The following is a 20,829-nucleotide window of genomic DNA, read 5'->3' on the forward strand; positions in this document are numbered from 1 at the left end:
AGGTTCGCATTAGCATACATTTATAAGAGTGGGGAAAAGTATATGCATTTTTTAATAGTTTTTTGAATATGGCTCTTTGAAGACGAAAAAGCAGACGAAAAGCATAGACTTACAAAATGACTGATAACTAAATAACTAATCAAAATTTTTGAAAAAGAAAAAAAATACTTCTTCATTATGTCAAAACACAATTATGTGCCGAGTTTCGTGCCTTGGCGAGGCTTCTGGGGCGATATATTGTGATTACAGACAGACAGACACACACACACACAGCCGCTTTTATTATTATGTATAGATTAATTTCTCCTCAAAGGGTTCATTTCATATATATTTTTTTAATCATAAATTACGTGCTTTAATTTTTACTTTTGGATAAAGATCTAAAAATTGCTTTAAAGTCTAGTTGCATTCGAAGTAGTTTTAGGCTTTTTCAAAAACACTTTGTGCCGCTCGTTAATATTAATAGTTCCTTTAGTGGGCGTTTTCTCAAAACTGCTAATTTCAATAGAAAAGGAAAAATTTTTCTAAAGCTACTGCTCTAATATACCTTAATTTTGTTATGCATATTTTTTAAATTATTTACATTAATTTTTGGCCATATACTTATTTGAAAAGAAATTTATTTACAAAATTGTTTTTTTTTCCCTTAAAAATATCCCAATCAATAGGATTCACCAGCAATGAAAATTTAGTGTTTCAATAGGACCACCTAAGTATTCATTTAGTTGTCTAAAAACTTAATATGGTAGACAAACGTGGAAAAAACTAATCGAACTTAATATATTCATGTTATGTTGCGCTACAAAGTTATTAATTGACATCGATAACACCATAAAGCTAATTAGGTTCATTTACCCATAATGATTAAAGATTAGTATTCATTAATAAATAATTGAAAAAAAAGATAAATTAATATTAGTAAATAGATTCAACATAGAGATTAAAATGTTGACACCAAATAAATGATGAAAACAGAGAAAATAAGAACTAAAAAAATTAATTATCCAAAAATGATAAAATTAAAAAAAAAAGTCTTTTCTAAAAGAGAGAAAAAAAATTATTTTATTGATAAGCATTTATACTGTCAGTACTTGAGTGCGGAGGGAGCACAGTACAAAATGCAAATTTGAGATATCAACATTTAAATTTAAAATTTTTTGCATCATACACTTTCAGTTAGTCCTTCTGAATACCACTCATTTGAATTATAGACATTTCAAGTCCTATCCACGTGTAGAAAAATAAAATTAGTGCAATATTATTTTTAAATAAATGGAATTCGATGCAAAAAACTATTTTGTAAATTCCAAACATAATTCAAATTTGGGAAATAATATTACATATTATTTAAAATATATATTTGTGAAATAATCTATTACATATATTTTACAAATTTGTCGCCCATGCGTATGATTTAACGACATTTGTAGAAAATTTGGCGACAATTTTCGCCATACTGGCTTGAACGCTATTTATTCTTTAAAAAGAAAAAAAAGCTATTGTTAAATTTTTGATAAAATAATCTTATTTCTCGGAAAAATTTCCAGCTCGTCCAGCTCGTGTGTGTTGCCAATTTTTAGAAAATTGTATTTTTTTTAACATTATGGGTATAGAGATTCTGCTGCATGAAATCATTTTCTAAAAGTTGATATTACCTGATGTTTAGTGTTAAAATATTGACAAATTCTTCAATCGCATTTTTTTAAAATAGCTTTTATTATATAAATTTAGCTTTTAAAGTTGTTGTTCCTTAATCTTAAAATATTTGTCAACTCTACATTCAAATTTATTATTTAAAACTTTCTTAAAGTAATGCATCTTAAAACTTTCTTAAAATAATGAATTTTAAAACTTTCTTAAAATAATGCATTTTAGTAGATGTCTTTAAATATTTGTTGTTTTGTTGAATTTCTTCTTTTAAGCTGATGTTGTCTATAGTTTAATGTTAAAATCTGAGCTAAGTCTGCATTCAGTTACTACAGCTAAATCTACATTCACCTTTTTTTAAAAAAAAATTATCTTAAAATAACTGTATGTAACATATAAAGCGGTTGTTCTTCATTGTATAATGTTATAATGTTGGTTTATTCTTCATTTTCATAAAAAAATGTTTCAATTATTTTTATATATAACCATTGTTCTTTCATATTTTAAGCATTTTACAACTACTGCACAGAAATACATAATCCATTAGCTATCTGTATGTTTTACATTATTCGTAAGCAGATGCTCTAACCATTTTTTTTCAATGTTGAAATATAAAAAGAGTGCATTCATATTCTCTGTAATGAATAATATGTTGAGGTCAGCGCTTTAATTTTGCAATCAAAGTAAAAACATTTTTTATCAAAACAGTGTGGGACATATTAATTGAATAACTAAGATAAGAGTTAAAATTTTAACTGTTAAAAAAATACGCCATTTTCAGCATCAGTTTACAAAGAAATTGGGCAGGCTTCGTTGTTGTCCTGTTTCTGATTTTTTTTAAAAGAAATATATATATATGTCTTTATTTTTCCTGTTTTTTTAGCGGTCCTAATATTCCTGTTTTATTTTATTATTATTATTTAGTGTTAAGAATTTCGATGAACGCTGGATTTTAAAAGAAACATCTGAATTAAAATTAATTTTACTAGAAGAGGAATAAAAACTGGACTTCTCAACATGAAAAGTAGTGAAAGCTAGTAGTTCAAAAAGTAAAATCCGAAATTTTTTTCGGATGAAAAGGAGTTAGCGACAGTTTCTTTATCTTCCCATTTTCCTTAGCAGAATGAATTCTTGTTGAATCAGTATTGAAACTAAAATTTTCTATTTTATTTATTTTATTTTATATTTCAATTTTGCATATTGTTTGTTGAAAATAAAAAATCCGAGCTAAAAATATGAATTAATAAAATCATATTGCAGTCAATCCTTTTAAAGATTATAGTTTTATTTTAAACAAGCCGCCAAAAGCGGCCAGCTGTCCGCCACGCTAAAGGTTTTCACAATTAAAGTTTTTTAAAACATAGCAGGAAATCTGAAGATTAGTGGACAATTTAAGTGTTCCTGTCCTGCAATTTTGTCTTCATATCCAGTTCTGCTGCAGATGTGTTGTAGCTCTTGAGGATGTTTGAAGATGTAATTTTGCTATGGTAACCTAAGGCTTATGGTAACCTAACCTATAATATAACTATCAGGTGGATACTTTTTTTTTTTTTTTAAAGGCCTCAGAAATTGTAAAAGCATACAAAAGTTGCTTTCGAAATCATCATTGGCCAACAGCTGAAAACCTCTTCTAATCTTCTTTGACGTTTCTCTGATACTTCTTGGCTCTAGAATTGCTTGTCGAAATTCGGTCATGTTCCATCCTTCTTTGACGTTCCACAGACGTTTCTTTGGCCCGTCTTCTTCTTTGAGAATCTCTTAATGTCTTTTTCTTTGACAAAATACAAAGTTGTTTGGAAGGTGGTTCTGCTATGTCAGTAATCGGGTTCTTAAGAAGTCAACTAATACTTTAGAACAACAATTACTATGAAAGCAAATCATGAAACTTCAATAAAATCTAAGTGCTTACCTGCAAACTGAAACTTTCTGAAAATAACTAATTACATTTAATAAAAACTGTTAAAATAAAGAACAGAAAAACCAAAGAGATCCAAAGTAAGTGTGATCGTTCCTTCAAAAGCAATTAAATTCCTATTTTACATATTATATGGCTACAACACTTAAGAAAAAAGAACTAAAATGCTAAATACATGAAAAGAACACGAAAACGAATAAACTTTTTATGGTATCAATTTCTATTTCTATATAATTTTTTATGGTATCAAATTCTATTTCTATATCTGTTACGTCAAGCACTCAGGTATTATAATTTGATCTAGTTGTGCTTGTATAATTTTGATCTAGTTGCGCTTTCTACGTCATTTTGTTAACATCGTTTGGTTTGTTATTTAACATCGTTTGGTTTGTTATTTCTAAGTTAACTTTCAAAAAANATTCAGAGTTTCTGGTGGATAGTGGCATAGAATTTAGCATTGCGTCATGGTAAATGTTATTCCTACTAAGTGGAAGTAATTGAGTTTTTTTTATGTTGTACCCAATTATGAACAGCGACAAATATATCAAAGCGAAGCGTTCTATTTACGCATCGAATATGTTGCCACATTTTTAATACCCAAGTTAAACTTTTCTCCACTTTGATAAATGTAAACTAATGCGAACCTTACAATTAAATTATTAATTCCTTCGTATATTATTGGTTCAAGTTGTCGAAAATTAATATTTCAATTGTAATGTTCGCATTAGCATACCTTTATAAGAGTGGAGAAAAATATGTGCATTTTTTAATAGTTTTTCGAATATGGAAGACGAAAAAGCATAGATTTTCTTACAAAATGACTGATAACTAAAGAACTAATCCAAATTTTTGAAAAAGAAAAAAAATACTTCTTCATTATGTCAAAACACAATTATGTGCCGAGTTTCGTGCCTGGGCGAGGCTTCTGGGGCGATATATTGTGATTACAGACAGACACACACACAGGCGCGTTTATTATTATGTATAGATAAGTTGTGAACTTCGTCATATAAATTCGAGGTTATTCAATAATTTTTGCTTGTATAAGTTTTGGGTATGCGCTTCAAATCTTGCCTAAACGTTTTGGAATGCTTATTTCATCTTTTTATTTTATTTAATAATGATAACTTAATAATTCTTAAAAATCACAAGCATACGATAAAATTTAGAGAACATCTACGAATCACACCCCTTTTCTGACTTATAATCTTGCTTCAGTCGTTTGGTCATCCTTTGGAAAAGAAACTCGGCAATTATGCGTCGACCTTATTATGACCGATCGCTTTTTAGAAAATGATGTAGTAGTTTTTTTTTTCTCTTGTCCATCAAATTGCAGTGAAAGCATTGTTTTTCATTTAATTTATTCCATGTTTTTATTTCATTCCTTGCATATTATTTGAATATGTTTAAGCTTTCGCGAAATCGCACCGTTTTTTAAATCATTTCTGATCAGTGTATTTTATTATTATTTTTTTTTATATTCCAACGTTAATTGTTACCCACGTTTTTTTTTTTTCCTGTTGTGGAGAACTGAAAAAATATGCCTTACAGAGTATCTAGAGCCATCGAGTATATCCTACAGAGCGACGCATAATCAATGACGAAGTTGACAAAATGCTGAAACGGGACATCATTCGACCATCAGAGAGTCCGTGGTCGTCTCCGGTTGTGCTAGTTTGTAAGAAAGATGGAAGCTGGCGATTTTGCGTTGATTATCGTCGCCTCAACAAGGTCACCAAAAAAGACGTTTATCGTTTGCCCAGAATAGACGATACTCTAGACTGTCTTAAAGGGGCCCAATACTTTACATCGATGGATCTGCACTCTGGTTATTTGCAAATAGAAGTGGACGAGGCTGATCGAGAAAAAACAGCGTTCGTCACTAGTGAAGGGCTATATGAATTCCAGGTAATGCCTTTCGGATTATGTAATGCTCCTGCAACGTTCGAGAGAACTATGGATAACTTATTACGTCACCTAAAATGGAAAATGTGCCTTTGTTATTTAGACGATATAGTTGTGTATTCGCACACATTTCCCGAACACCTTCGGCGGTTACGCTGCGTGCTATCCTGCATTCAAGAAGCCGGACTTACTTTAAATCCCAAAAAGTGCCAATTTGGCGCTAACGAAATCAAAATACTTGGGCATCTTGTATCCGGACGAGGAGTAAAACCTGATCCAGATAAAGTCACAGCTGTACAAAATTTCCCTACACCGAAGACTGTGCATGATGTCAGAAGTTTTCTGGGTCTGTGTTCTTACTACAGACGATTCATCCCAAAATTTTGTTTCCGTGCTAAACCCCTTCAAGAACTTTTAAAGGGAGACTCAAGATTCTGCTGGGATCAGGCCCACATAGATGCATTTAATGACCTCAAATCGGCGCTGACTTCACAACCTGTATTGGCATTATTCGATGAAAACGCACCCACCGAACTGCATACCGACGCCAGTGGATATGGTATAGGAGCCGTGCTGGTCCAGCAACAAGACGAAGAAGAAAGAGTCATCGCATATGCTTCGAGGACCCTATCTAAAGCCGAGAGAAATTATTCGACCACTGAACGTGAATGTCTGGCAGCTATATGGGCAATAGGGAAATTCCGCCCATACCTCTTTGGGAAGTTCTTCAAAATTATTACTGATCACCACTCTCTATGTTGGTTAGCCAATTTACGAGATCCATCTGGTCGACTAGCAAGATGGGCTTTGAGGCTTCAAGAATACGACGTCTCTATTATTTATAAAAGTGGAAGGAAGCATGCTGATGCAGATTGCCTATCATGAAATCCTGTTCCTGACGAAAACATTTCAGGAGTTGAGTCCCTTGCTGCTGTGACTGACTTGGTTTCGGAGCAACGTGACGACCCGCAGCTTGCCAAGCACATCAGAGTCTGCAAAAATTCAGCCGACTTGTCAAGCGCAGGGTTCATTTCGGACCATTTGTTTTAAATAGTAAAGCCCAATGAATTACTTTTTGAGCTTCTAATGTTTTTGCAGCAATAATTTGTAAGTGGAACAAAATTTAAAAGCTAATTTAACTTTTCATAGAAATAACCTCAAACTAAACTAACTAATAACTTTTCATAGAAAATGTAACTGCAGAGTTTTCTTTATAGTTTAACTCCTAAGATGGTTCAAAAATCGGTTCAAACTAATTAGATGTCTAACCTACACAGAAAACCAGCCTATACTTGGAATTTATTAGCATAACTTTTAAATAATAGTTTTTCTGCAATAGTTTGTTAATTGTGCGAAGTTTGGAAACTAATTTTGATGTTTCTTTTGAGAAATTTGATGATATTAGTAGATCATTGAGAAAGTATATGAACTTTTTAAAAAAATAACGATGTATTTTTTGTAGGTTGTAATTGTAGGAAAAAGTAATTGTTATGTGAACATCATTGTGCTCTAAGCATTAAATTCTGTTTATTAGTTAACCTTGTAATATATTGGCATAAAATTAAAATACTTTTAAATGTGTAAAATTAGAAACTGCAAAACTGATTACTTAGAAAATAAAACTGAATCAGGATCAATTGATCAGAAAAAAATTTAGATAATTGAAATAATTGAAAACAATGGGAAAATTCTTGTTTTTTTACCACATTACATAATACAAAAATGATATTCTATTCAACATTTAGTAAGGAATATACTTCAGCTTTTAAACATTTATTTTAAATAAATTATAAGAGGCAGGGGCTGAGAGAGGAAGGAAAAAGAAAGAAAATATTAATTTTGAAGGAATTATTTTCCTTAATAATCAAAAGAAACTTGTTAAAAACTCTATGATCAATACTTTTTTAACATAACTCTATTTAGAATTAAAATATAAATTACATTATGATATTTATCGTGATTCCATTTTTTTACAGTTAAAATTTAATGACATACAAATCATTTCCCAGCATATCATGAATGATATAAAATGGCCTACGTAGGTAGAAAATGGTTTAAAAAATTTCTTAATGGTTATCCTGCAAATTGCAAAATTTTTAAATTTTGTGATAGTCTTATCTACTTGATCATGTGATAGCTTTTTCGGGCAATTAAATGAAAATTTAATGATTTTATTTAAAGACTGTTCCTTAATTTCGAACATGCCCAGTTCATTTTGGAAAACAGTCTTTCGACAGAAGCTGTTGTTGTGGGCAGTATTAAACTTAGGACAAATAACTTAATTAGTTTGAGAATTTTTTCCAGATGGCGCTCTTCCTTTCCTGATTTTTAAATCGCGTGAATACGAATAACGATGTGTTATTTTTAAATCACTTGAATACGAATTGCTATGTGTGGTTCTTAAATCGCATGAATACGAATCGAGATGCGTGATTTTTAAATTGCGAGAAGATTCACAATGTATGATTTTTAAAACGTGTGAATATGAATCGCGATATGTGGTTTTTAAATCACGTGAATATGAATCGCGGTGTATAATTTTTTAATTGCGAGAAGAGTAACAACGTATGATTTTTTAATCGCCGAAATACGAATCGTGATCTGTGAATCAAGTGTATTCGAATTGCGATGGATGATTTTAGATTAAGGGGGTGCGAATCACGATGTGTGAATTTTAAATTTCAAGAAGAATTAACGACCAAAAGAAGAAAAAAATGTTCGAAGAAACTATTTTTGTGAAAATTGGCATAAAGCACGTAAGAAGGGATTTTTCTTAATGCGCGATTCAAATCTAGCTTGCGTAGTAATGAAAATAGCTGGATTTTTTAAATCACGGGGAAAAGCGTATTATTAACTACCGAAAAACTATTTAAATCCCTTTATATTTACGATAAAATAGGCATAAATAAAGCACGTCAAAAAGTGATGTATTTAAAAGAAATTGGATTATTATTATTATTAATTTTTTTTCCCATTTGTTCAGGTTGCTTCCGCGGGCCGCACATCGAGAGTTGGCGGGCTGCAAGCTGTGCACCCCTACCCTAAGCGTTTTATTCTTATCTTTGTTAACTGCTTCTGTTTTACTCAAATTTCTTACATTTTAACAGCCAGTATATAACTAATGTAATTTCTGATTTTATATCGGCGTTTTTATTTGCTTTAATAGTTTTTGACTAATTAAATAATTTATGTAAGCGATTTTTAGGTTTTGAGTTTCTATCTAGCCTTATTGTAAAATGTATATCATGCTGGCATGATGACATGCTCTATATGTCAAACATCGTTTGTGTTTTTACTATTTTTTGAGTTACGAGCTTATATACGAGTTATAGCTGTTTGCATTTAATTAATCGGAATTTTAATAATCTTCTTTCATTTTTTTTTCAAATCTGAAATTAAACTGCTATATTGTTTTGCTATATTTGGGGGAATATACATTTATAGCTAATAATTTTTCTTTTCTTTTTTAGAATTTAAACATGGATGTGGTTATAAAGCCTGCTCCTGCTCCAGATGAATTGAAAGATGTTATCACCACATCTTACAAGGAGAAATGTCAAAATGAAGCTTTTTTTATTCCTAATGGATTCGTGGAAACTAATGAATCTCTGGGAATTAAAGTGAATTCACCCCCAATTTCTCCAAATATTCTCGATTCTTCCGCGGAGGGAAAAACTGCTAATTTGAACGCTAAATCGTCCCAGAAGTCAACTACTGACAAAGCCCAAAAATTAGGAAAGACATCAAAGAAATATCAAAAATCAAATTTAACAATCACAAGCAAGACCAGCGTGAAATCTAACATCTCAGGTATCCCTGGTTCATCTCAGGAACCTGTTGTTGTAAATAATAAACTTGAAAGCAAAAAATATTCGAAAAATGGTCTTAAAAGGCAACTTCAAGGTGCAAATGTACAAAAAAGAGACTATTTCAAATTTCCTATGAACAGATCTCGATGGTGCGATGGAAAAGGAGAAAAACCTTTTAAGTGCAACATCTGTGAGAAACTCTACAAGTACATGTTTAGTCTCAAACGTCACTATCTTCGAATTCACATAAATGCAGAATATATATCGGAAGCTGATTTAGCCAACTGTAAAATAAACGTTAACGGTGATCGCAGGGAGAAAAAGAAAGATGTCGCCGTCCCTCCAAACCGTAAGAGACTTAAAACCAGTGGAAGTAGCTTTGAAAACAATGATGGAAAACCTGGTCTTTATAAATGCTCGTTTCACAAGGTCAAATATGACCTGGAAACTGAGTTGAAGAACCACTACGCTACTGTCTTTCATCCAAAGAAAGAGGAATTCATATGTAAGATTTGTAAAGAAATATTTGAAACAAAAGCAAAACTGTGCGATCACGTCAAAGTTTGTTCCCACATTAACGAAGATGTGGCGAACCACTGCAAAAAATGCAAAGTAACTTTCCAATCCTCCGCGGACTATGAATATCATCTTAGTATACACGGAAACGGTAAATTTTGTAAGTACTGCAATAAAGAGTTTTCTAATATTGCCAATAGGAAGAGACACGAAAACTTGCACGATGGTTCTCAGAGTTTTAAGTGCAAACACTGTGAGTTTTCATCTCAAGCAAAAAAAGATTTGAACATTCATATACGAAAATTACATATGGATTTATATTATAGATGTGATAAGTGTCCTAAATATGGAATTGCAAAAATATATGCAACAAAATCTTTACTACAAGCTCACATGGTAGAAAGACATGGCGAGAAGAAAGAATTAGTGTCCAAAACTGCTTCTCCTGTTAAATTAAGTCCTAAAACGAAAAGTCTTCAAAACCACCTGAAAGAATCTCAAGTTAACGTTGTAGTACCCAAAAGTTCGGTACCAGAAATTAAAAATAATGCAGAAACAAAGAGCTTTGTTGTTAAGCCATCTCAAAACTGCCAGTCATCCTGTGTTTGTAATTTGTGCAAAAAGGCATTCCCAGATGTGAGAGCTATGTTGAGACACAAAAACATAGCTCACAAAAAGCGTACAACTTATAAAAGAAAAGTGAAAAAAACAATAAAAGTGAAAACATTGTCCAAAAAGCCAACCAAAAAAGAGATCGAAGAAGAGCAACTTCGTTTTTATATGAATGTTTCACATAATATTGCTGACAATCTGCTTCATTATGTTGATGGCACAATTAGTCAACTCCGTTTAAGTGAAGACAGTTCGTGCAATAAGAGAATTCTCTCTGATCCCGAATCCTGGAATTTAAATTTTTGTGACCAGTTTGGGAAACCATGTTCTAGCAGCATTGTGACTTCTAAAACTCCAGAAAAAGTTAGACCTCCAGAAATTTTTATCGCTACTGGTTTGAATAAGGTTGATGATTGTCCAAACAAAACATTAATCTCTGAAAATTCTGTAAGTCTCTCTGAGTTCAAAAATGAGTTCAGATTGAATGTTCTGAACAATGATATGTACTTTTCCAAGCAATCTGATACCAGGTGTTTCTGCCACATATGTTTAGTTAAAATCAAAGAAGCTCAAAAACGAAATGTTGAAGAGCGGAAGAAATGGATTGACAATAAAAAGTTATTCGTGTATGTGTGTTTAGTCTGCAAAGAACCATTTAATTCAGATTGTGACTTCGATGAACACTGTTATAACAACCATCCATTAATTGATACACAATCTATTTTAGTAAAAATAGAAAGTGACAAAAATAAACCTCCCATCATCCCTTATGATATGTCTCGAAAAGTGAATCCTACTCCTCACGGAATATTAACGTCTGATTCTCAGAGTTCCCCTTTAATGCTCAAAACTCAAGCAAGTTCTAAATGTACCAAATGCAAAACGATAATCAGCACATCCTTTTTGCATGAGCATATTCTTAGATGCGGTGGCAACGAATCTTACTTTGTGAAGAAACATTTCAGAAAACGTATGCGACGAAAAAGAATCAAGAATACCATGAAGCATAGACTTGATCTGACAATTAAGCAGCTGCCATCAGGAGAAAGGAAACGTTATAAAGATTTTCGTATTCAAAAAGCTAAGTTTAAATACGATAAAAATTATTTCAATTTTAAAAATGGTAAATCAAGTAAGGGTCCTTTTGCATCTGTGAAAGAAACCACACCACCCTGCTCTGCATGCAATAAAAAGTTCCCTTCTCAAGCCCAGTTGAAAAACCATCAATGCTCAGCTGATAAGTTGAAAAAAGTACAGAGGTTAACCGAATTTAATGACTTTGGTTTTCGGGGAAACGCCGATTTAAATCTAAGACAAAAAGAACATTGCAAACGAGATTTGACGCCTTCATTTCATAGTACAGCGCTAAGTAAAGAGCAACGGACTCAGAATGGCAACTTACAAAACAAACATCCTGCTAATATCAGTTCTAAATATTCAGGTGACTTGAAGGTAAATATGTCATCTCCGCAGCCTTGTCATGTTTCTAAACTAGTTGATAGTACCAATTTTGAGTCTGCTATGGATTTATCAATTTCTAAGAAGTCTTCTGTATTGTCTGCTACACCTGACAAGCATACAAGACTGCTATCCACTGTAAGTAAGGACTTAACTAAGTCTCCAATTGATGCATTGAAAGAGACTATTGATAGGTTGACAAATAAAGAAGTAACAGAAGTTGCTATCGAAAACTCAGGAATTAATAAGGATTCAAAGATTGTAAGAAATAAAGATAAGATGATAAGGGATAGCAAAGGAAAGATAAGCAATAGCAAAATCTCAACAATTGTAAAAATTATAGCCAAGAAAGATGTAAGAGAGAAAAATATTTGTCCTGGCAAAGATCTGTCCTGTGAAAAAATAACAGCTAATAAAAACGTATCAGGTGTAAAACCAAAATTAGATAGTGATTTGACTGATGGACAAAACAAAGCTAACAAAATTGTTACAAATGAAAAAGTAATAGACACAACAGGAGATAAATTGAATGTTATAAAAGGTATAATACTAGAGGAAGGGAAGAAAAAAATTCTTGTCCCTCCAAGTAAGAATGTTAAAAGCATCAGTATGCAGTCTAATCCCACTTATTTAGAACAAAATTCAAGCATAGTTGTTTCACGTATTAGCAATAGCCCTGAAATAGAGAAAGAGAGAGACCAAACTAAAAGTAACAGTAACTTTATGAAGAAAAGTAAGAAATCACTAGATGAGGCTCTTAAAAAGATAACAAAAAGCAAACCTCAAATATTTGATTCTGCATTGGAAGTTAACAAAGCTGCTTCTTCCAGAAATACTGAAAATTATAAAATTGATAATCCAGTTTGCTTGAATAAGATCCAACCTTCTCTACAAGCTAACAACCTCTCTTCTAAAAAAGAAACCCTGGCAAATACTCAGTTAATTAACATTACAAGATGTACAGATCCTAAACGTAGTTGTGATTTGGATTCTCATGAAAACATTTCCATTCTTACTGCATCTGCTGGCAAGTCTAATTCTTCAGATTCAAATATTTCAGAGTCTAACGAACCGAAGTGCATGCAATCGGATGACAATATTCTAAGTGTTTCTAAAAGAAGTCGCAAAAAACTAACTCCGTCAAAGATAGTTCAAAGTAAATTGGATGTCATCCTCCCTGTCAAAAACACTGATAATAACCTTAAAGAGACAATTAATAACAAAATTAAAGGCCTGTCACAGTCAATTGCCAAGCAATTATTTTCTTTGGACAGCAAAAGTAATGACAGTGTATTGAATGCTGAAACCGTGACTGATGCAAGGGTTTCAAATCAGTCACATGATTCAAGTAAGATGAACAACTTAACCAATTCAGAAACTGATAAAGTAGTTGTTTGTAATACGGGCACTAAGTCTGAAACCGAAGTTACATTTAGTAGCAATGATATTAAGAAAACGAAACCCCTTATTAGTAATTCAGAAAGCAGTAAAAAAACTGAAAGCACTGTAGCTATTTCTGAAGCAACTGTGTTTAATTCTGAAACTAGTAAGAATTCACAGATTCAGTATAGTAATTCTGATGTTAATAAAAAGTGTGGCACTCCAGTTAGTAATTTAGAAGTTAATAACAAGTCGGTGATTCAAGTCAGTAATTCTGAAACGAATAAAAAGGCTCAAACTGTGATAAATAATTCTGCAACGAACAAAGAGTCTAGAATATTGCCTAATAATGCTGAAGTCATTGAAAAGACTGAAACTACAGTTACTAAATCTGCCTCTAAGAAAAAGACTGAAATTTCTGCTCTTAGTTCTGAGCTTGGCATAAAATCTATAGATTCCTTAACAAATCTACCTATTAACATCACAGGTGAAGTACCGGCTCAACTAAAAGCTCCTTTGGTTAATCAAATTTCATGTAATTCCCCAAAATCGTTATGCAGTCTTACTACTACTAACTCCTTTAAAACGATTCAAGCTGCTGAGAACAAGTCTGAAGCCCTTCCTGTTCTACAAGCTCCAGTTTTGTTTCTCTCAAATGAATGCCTCAATTCAGAAGTTGCCAGTTCGCAGGATAGAGATAGTCCAACCCTTGAAGTGCTGGTCAGCTCTGTGACGCAGAATTTAGAGAATTTCGATGAACAGTCATGTATGGATGATGACAAGTTCTCAATTTCTGACCCAACTGAAGAAAAAGATGGCAAAATTTCTAAAACCAGTTTGAGTGGTAGCTTGAACTTTAAAGTAATCATGCCTGAAGGTGGAAAACTTGGTGTCTCTCAACCTCTTCCTTTGTTTCCCACTGAAACTATGAAAACCACAGAACAACCTGTCAACGAGCAATTATGCATCGCTTCCAATTTCCCAAATTTAAACCAAAACAACACTACAAACAATGTGCCTGACAATTTCAGTGTGCATGATTCCCTAATCAAAAATGTTAGTGGAGCTAGTTTTAATAAAAAGATTCCAAGTGTCACTAATTTTTCTATTAACGAATTAGCAAAGACAGTTTCAACTCTTTCTATTCCCCATATGTCGACACCGGTAAATTTGGATGATAGCTTAACTTCGTTAGATGTTTCTCTGGTCAATAAAGAAACACCCAAATCCGGCGTTAGTGGTACCAGGAGAGATAATAAAAATCTCAATGATTCAAGTTCTGTAGGAAAAATTGCAGAGAAAGAAGTAGATAACCTTAGTGGTATTTATCCTAAACGAAATGAAAAAGAAGAAACAAAAACTTTGCCCGTTGTGATGGCTTCAGTTCCTTCACCAATAAAGGCTCAAAAAAGTTTCGAAAGCGAAGTTTCATTACTTCATAAAGTTTCTAAAACTTACTCTAAAAATACTAAAACACCAACAGACTTGCATAAGGGAACAAAATCCAAAGCTGATGCATCGGATGAAAATGAGAGTGTACCGAAAACGAAGTCAAAACTATCTTTAGGCAGGAAAGGGAAGAAAAAGAGCTCTAATGAACTTGATCTCTCTGAACCTTCAAAAGATGAATGTTCATCAACAATCCAACTTGAAGCAACTCCAACCTCTGTCTCTCACTTACGAGCATTTAGACGAGAACAAAATGATCAGCTATTGGATGCTAGTGAAAGTAAATCCTCTTCAAGCAAAAGTGATGCTAAACAGAAAGATGAATCTGTTTTGAACAAAGATAATCTTTCACAAATTTTAGACCCTGATACAGTAAATGACTCTTTAGCTAGCTTAGATCAAAAAGATATTAAAAAAGAACTCGAGGGTGAAGCGAATGTTGTCGTTAAAAGGGAATCCGAAGGAGCCAAGAAACATGCATGCCCTTATTGCATGTTGGAATTCGCATATTTAACTAATTTTCGTCGGCACACAAGGCAGTGTAGAAGTAAAGCGGGGATCAGATGCAGTAGAGAACAAGCTTCAACATCGTCCTCATATTTCATGCAGCATTTGCCAAAGAAAGAAGAAGTTGAAGAGTCTATGTTAAACCTGCTTCGTCATCAAATTAGGCAAAATCAAATGATCCAAGAAGTTGAGAAAAGTGATGTTGAGAAAGAGATCGTTCCACCAGAGCAAAAGAAACTTCAGACATATACTTGTCCACACTGCCATAAAATATTTCTGAAACTTTTCGAACAAGTTAGACATTTGACCAATGTTCACTTACTCTCAAATGAGGAAATTTATTTAAATAATCAGAAAGACGTTGATCAAAGTAAATTGAACAATGAAGGGTCAATCTCTGCGTTGGTCGAAGAGAATTTTAGTGAGGAAAATGTTAATGCTATTCGTATTGATCAAAATTCCACATCAGCTGTTCCGATCAGTGGAGAAGAGACTTTTGTTACAAACCAAAAATCCTGTCCTGTTAGAACTGAGAAGGTGCAGGACACTATTGAAAAGTCAGGCATAGATGAAAGTGAGCAAATAAATCCAACTAATGCGAGTGAAGACGTGAGTAAAGAGGATGATGGTAAAATTTCAAAAGAAAATAGCTGTTTAAAAGACAGTAATGAAAAAATTTCCGATACCACCGAACTTGTCAAGTCAGAAGATGACAGTCGTTCTAATGAGATGAATTTGAACGAAAGCATTTTTTCAGAAACTCCTATTTCGAACACGTCAAATTCCAATCAAAAAGAACTTGTTCACCGTCAAAAGAACAAAAGTAGTAATCCTCCACTCTTTCAAGATCTCCCTGTTTATGGTCAGGGAAGAGGTAGGAAGAAAAAATCGGCTGAAAATGATCTGTCTTCAGTATCGAAGCGTCAAGAAATGCTAAGTATTCCTTGCCTTAAAGAAGAATCGTCATCTGATTCAATCGATCAAAGAACTGACAAAGGCGTCGATGTTGACGAAGATGAAAAAGATAGTTGTAGCCCGAAGAAAATAGTAGTGAGCAAACTGAAAGACACGATTTCGCACAAAATGAGACTTTTGACGTCAAAATGTCCAGTTCCTGGACCTTCAAACAATGAAGTAAAAGAGGAGGATCTTGAGGCCAAAGTTAGTCCGGACAGCTATTTGTCTCGCTCTTCCAGTCATGACTCCAATGCTTTCACCTGTGAACAATCAAAAAGTGATATTCAACCAAACACAGTAAGTGGAGCTTCTGTTGCTGAAAGGGAACAAATTCTTTCCACGTCATCTATTCCAAAGCGTGGAAGAGGTAGAAAATCAGCTCCAAATTTAAATACCTGTCCTGATTCAAAGCCAGTAAAAGGGAGGAAGAAACGTTTCAGTGACTCGAATGTTTCAGAAACGTCTCACAACGATGGTTTAGTGACTTCAGAATCTCCGAAACGATCTAAACGTACTTCTGCGCCTGAAAACAATACAACCAAGCTCATATCATCGCTTAAAACACCCCCAAAACGGAAAGGTTTTCGCAACAAGGCCTCCGAGGCTTCAGCTATCCATTCCAAGACTGATAGCAGTAATAATGTTCCTCAAGCAGGGATTAAAGACCTATCTAGTTCTAGTCTTCCCTCCACTTCTAGTTTGTCAAACTTCCAGTTTGGCAAAGTCAAGCGTTTGAGAAGATCCAGGTTTCCTAACTATTGTGATAGTGAATCTTCGTTTTCTTCAAGTATGATACCATATGACCATTCTGACAGTGATGACTTTGTATCTTCTCCCGAAAAGCGACCAGTAGTGAAAAAGAAAGTTCTGCAAAAAGTGTGTCCTATTTGTAAAAAGAAATTTACCGCGAGCTTAGAAAGGAACCGACATGTGCAACTTGTTCACAGTAGAAAGGGACTAGAAACTGAAGAATCTCCCTCTACACCTTCAGTACAAATTACCGAAAATAAGCCTAAGAAAGAAGTCGAAAGTCCAAAGAGTCGAACATCTTTTACGCGACAATGTGCTAAACCTTTGCCTCCAATGAAAAGGAAGTATGAAAAGCAACCCAGTAAAGAGCTTCCATTAAAAAGGTTTAAATAAAAAAGAATTAACTATTAAATATTACAGCTAATAAATAGTTTTGTTTTGTATATGAAGCTGGAACTTCAATTTTGTGATCCGTACATATAATTTAATATATTATCGTCGAAGTAATAACTTAATTATTTATTTTAATCCTGAATAACTAAAAAAAATTTTCATAGACTACCGATTTTTGCCCAAATTTGGGAATACTAGATGTTACCATTCATTTAAACATCATCAAAAACCAATTAATATTTTTACTTATTTATAATCTTATAAAATTCGTATTTTCATTCTACGCGACATTTTTTAGACATTAATAAATGCAATTAAGAAATAGCTATGAATTTGTTGTCTATGAATCAACTGATTTCATACATCATAATAGTTGATTTAAGTTTAGTTATTACGGGTTAAAAACGTTTTTACAGTATTAAAGTTAGATCTTTAATGCCGAAACAGAATTTAATTTAGCTTAGTATGTAAGACTAGTTGTATATTGAAAAAAATGAACTGAAATATGTTATTCTTCTCTTGAAATAGCTATGTATATAATTTTATAGTTAAGGAAAAAAAAATTTTTTTTCTTCTTTTGTACATAGCTATTCCTTAGATATATTTTGTCGAATCACTTTTTCTTATTTATACTTTTATAACTCTAGCTAATTGAAGGCAAAACTTGCTTTTCTTAATACTTCTAAAATGTATGAATTATTTTCTTCTTACCTCCAAAAATGGGATTAGAAAAAAGTTACTTTTTAAGTAAATCAAGTCATACATGCTTCAAATTACTCTTTATTGTTTTTGTTTGAAAATGTTTTTAATGCTAAACAGAACTTTTTCATACTAGAAATATTTTTAAAATAAATTATGTATGCAATCGTGCTTCCGTGTGGAACGCAAGAAAGAAAGAATAATATATTTTAAATGGATCATTTGGAGTATATAAGTGCTTTCCGAAAAATTGATTGGTAAACGTATTAGCTATTAGTTCAACTTACAATAAAAAATCTTGAAATGTGCCTTTCACGTGTTTAATACATAGAGTAGAGTTTTAATACTTAATAAAATTGAGGTATCTTGTTTCTAAATGTTTTTCTTATTTAATTAATTTCTAAACTTTTGTCGTAGTTAAAACTTTTAACTAGCTAGCAAGTTTTCAACTCCTCAATTTTAATAATGTGCCTTATATACAAAATTTGAAAATTTCGTAGAAAAATTTTATGTGTTAAATACATGGGATATTTTCATAAGCCAGTCTTTCATTAGTCTTGTCATTACATTTAGTGTGCTCTTGTCATTCATGTATATAATACTTTCTGAAAAAATTTAAACAATATTTATTTTTATTTTGTGTGCCAAAGATTTGTATGTCTTTGATGTTTTATTATTTGCGTGTTTAAATGTGTTCATATTTGTTTTTCTGTGTATCATTGGATTAGTGTTAAAAGTATGGAAGTAATTGATTATTTAAAATAAGATGTGCGTGTCGGATCATGCGCTAAAGTAGTAATTTAAAAGAGGGTAAAGGAATAACTCGAAAAACTCAAGCCATTAGTTTTCTTTAAAAAATTTATTTCAAGTTCGAAGTGTCTGTCAGTCGAATTTTGGCTTCTAAGCATTGTAAGTTTGTACGATTTAATACGGAAATATCTTTAAAAAATTTTTTTAATTGAATTGAATTTTCTAGATGTGTATTTTTGATTTACGTTGTGAGAGAAAAGAAAAAGTTAATAATTTAAACATTTGAGTTAAAAACAAATTTAAAAAATTAAATTGACTGAAAACATATTTATTTAAATCAGTTATCGTTTTATGCATTCGGTTCTCTTCAAAAAATATTTTTAGCAAATAAAATTTATTAAGTTTAGTGTTCATAAAATTTTGACTAGGATGTAATTTTTCGACTTTATATATACTTTGGGATAGAATTATATAATAAGGAAAAGAAAAAAAAAAAATCACGATTTTTTGTCTCAGATCTTAATTTTGACCTTTAAATTATTGAGCTATGATTGCTTGTCCGAACTTTTATAATATTTACTTAAGATAAATGCTTGGCAATGTACATCGAAATTTTACGTTTAGATAACGCCTAGTATAAATTGATTAATAAAAACATCCCAATTAAGAGTCTTATTGCGCAGGGCATGTACGCACAGTGAAAAGGGACTTTTACTTTAAGGATAATGGTTAATATCCGAAATTCAAAGTTTATTCGAGAAAACTTTTACAATTTCCTAATGAGTACATTAGAAAACTAATAAAAGCCTTAAGTATTCCTCTCCTTTTATTTCAGTGTTAATAAATTTTTGACTGTAACAATCGTGCCTTAAATTTCCTTGCAGTGCCTTGAAATATGTATTTTTTTATACATATATTCTATATATATGCATTTGTGTAATGAATCATGTTATGAAGTATTTTAAAGGCTGTTAATGCTGTTTCAATGCAGGCACAAAACTTTAACTTCTAATACTATTTTAAAACCTTTGTGATATCAGTCAGTTTGTTTCCTAAGTTTAGATTTACCTTGTATATAGATTTCATATGTAGTGGAAACATACTTTTTCTATTCGTATTCCTTTAATATATTACGTAACAAAAACTAAAAGAATATTTTTAAAATCTTTTTTTCCGCTAATAATCATTTTAATTAGTCTTAATTCATAGTCATTTTCAACAAATAGTGTATTTGGATATTGATGTTTTTATTTAATTACAAATTTTGTGTTTAATATATTCGTGACTGTATAAAAATAACTCTGCAGCAACAGAAAAACGTTATTTGCACTTTGCCAACCTTTTATTTTATAAGTATCCACCTATACTAACTAAAAATATAATACAAATTTTATTTTTCATTGAAGATGTTTTCTAGATTTATGTTTCGTATATGGGTAAATACTTATTTTCTAAATTGATTTATTTGTTCAAAGTTTGTATTTTATTTCATGTGAATTGCATTTTAATTGTTGCTTATGTATTTTGCATGAAATGTACCTGTACATTTTTATTATATAAATCACTTACTGCTCATTCTTTCTAGAAATTCATAGACATATGAGCTTGAATTTCACAATTTTGTCTATTATTTATAAGTTGTTTCCCTTGATAGAAAGATGTGATGGATTAATAAATTTTTATCATTTATAATTTACTTCATTTATGTCTTTTTCTTCTTTCTCTTTATTTTGTATTTAGAAAGTAGGTCGCATCCGATTTTCTCACAAATATCTAAAGTTAATTTCGTAAATGTGGTAATAATATAAATATGGTATAGATATAATATAGATATAGTAATAGTTTTATACAGAGTCGTTGCGAGGAATTATAAGTACGTGCTATAGGTTACTAGTTCCTATACTGTAGAACACGGATTATCCAGACCGGTCGGGAACGAGTGCAATTCGGTTGATGAAAAATCCGAATAATTTGTTTGACATCTTTAATTTAAACATGTTAATTTACTAACACGCGCATTCATATATATATATATATATAATTAGTAATATTATATTAATCCACTATTAAATCTAAATTATC

At 31.8% G+C, this 20,829-nt stretch overlaps 1 protein-coding gene across 5 annotated transcripts in view; it reads left to right on the top strand.

The window, feature by feature from the left end:
* LOC107436364 (serine-rich adhesin for platelets) overlaps nt 1–20,443 on the top strand; it is a 58,881-nt gene extending 38,438 nt beyond the window's left edge. For all 5 annotated transcript variants that reach the window (XM_016048053.3, XM_043055307.2, XM_016048052.3 and 2 more), the window contains one exon: nt 8,938–20,443. In XM_016048053.3, coding sequence (XP_015903539.1) covers nt 8,947–17,298 — 8,352 coding nt within the window. In that variant the 5' untranslated portion in view covers nt 8,938–8,946 and the 3' untranslated portion in view covers nt 17,299–20,443. The remainder of the gene's footprint in view (nt 1–8,937) is intronic.
* The last annotated feature ends 386 nt before the right edge of the window (nt 20,444–20,829 follow it).

Source organism: Parasteatoda tepidariorum, chromosome 6 (genome assembly GCF_043381705.1).
Source record: "Parasteatoda tepidariorum isolate YZ-2023 chromosome 6, CAS_Ptep_4.0, whole genome shotgun sequence".
In the NCBI taxonomy this organism is placed as follows: domain Eukaryota; kingdom Metazoa; phylum Arthropoda; class Arachnida; order Araneae; family Theridiidae; genus Parasteatoda; species Parasteatoda tepidariorum.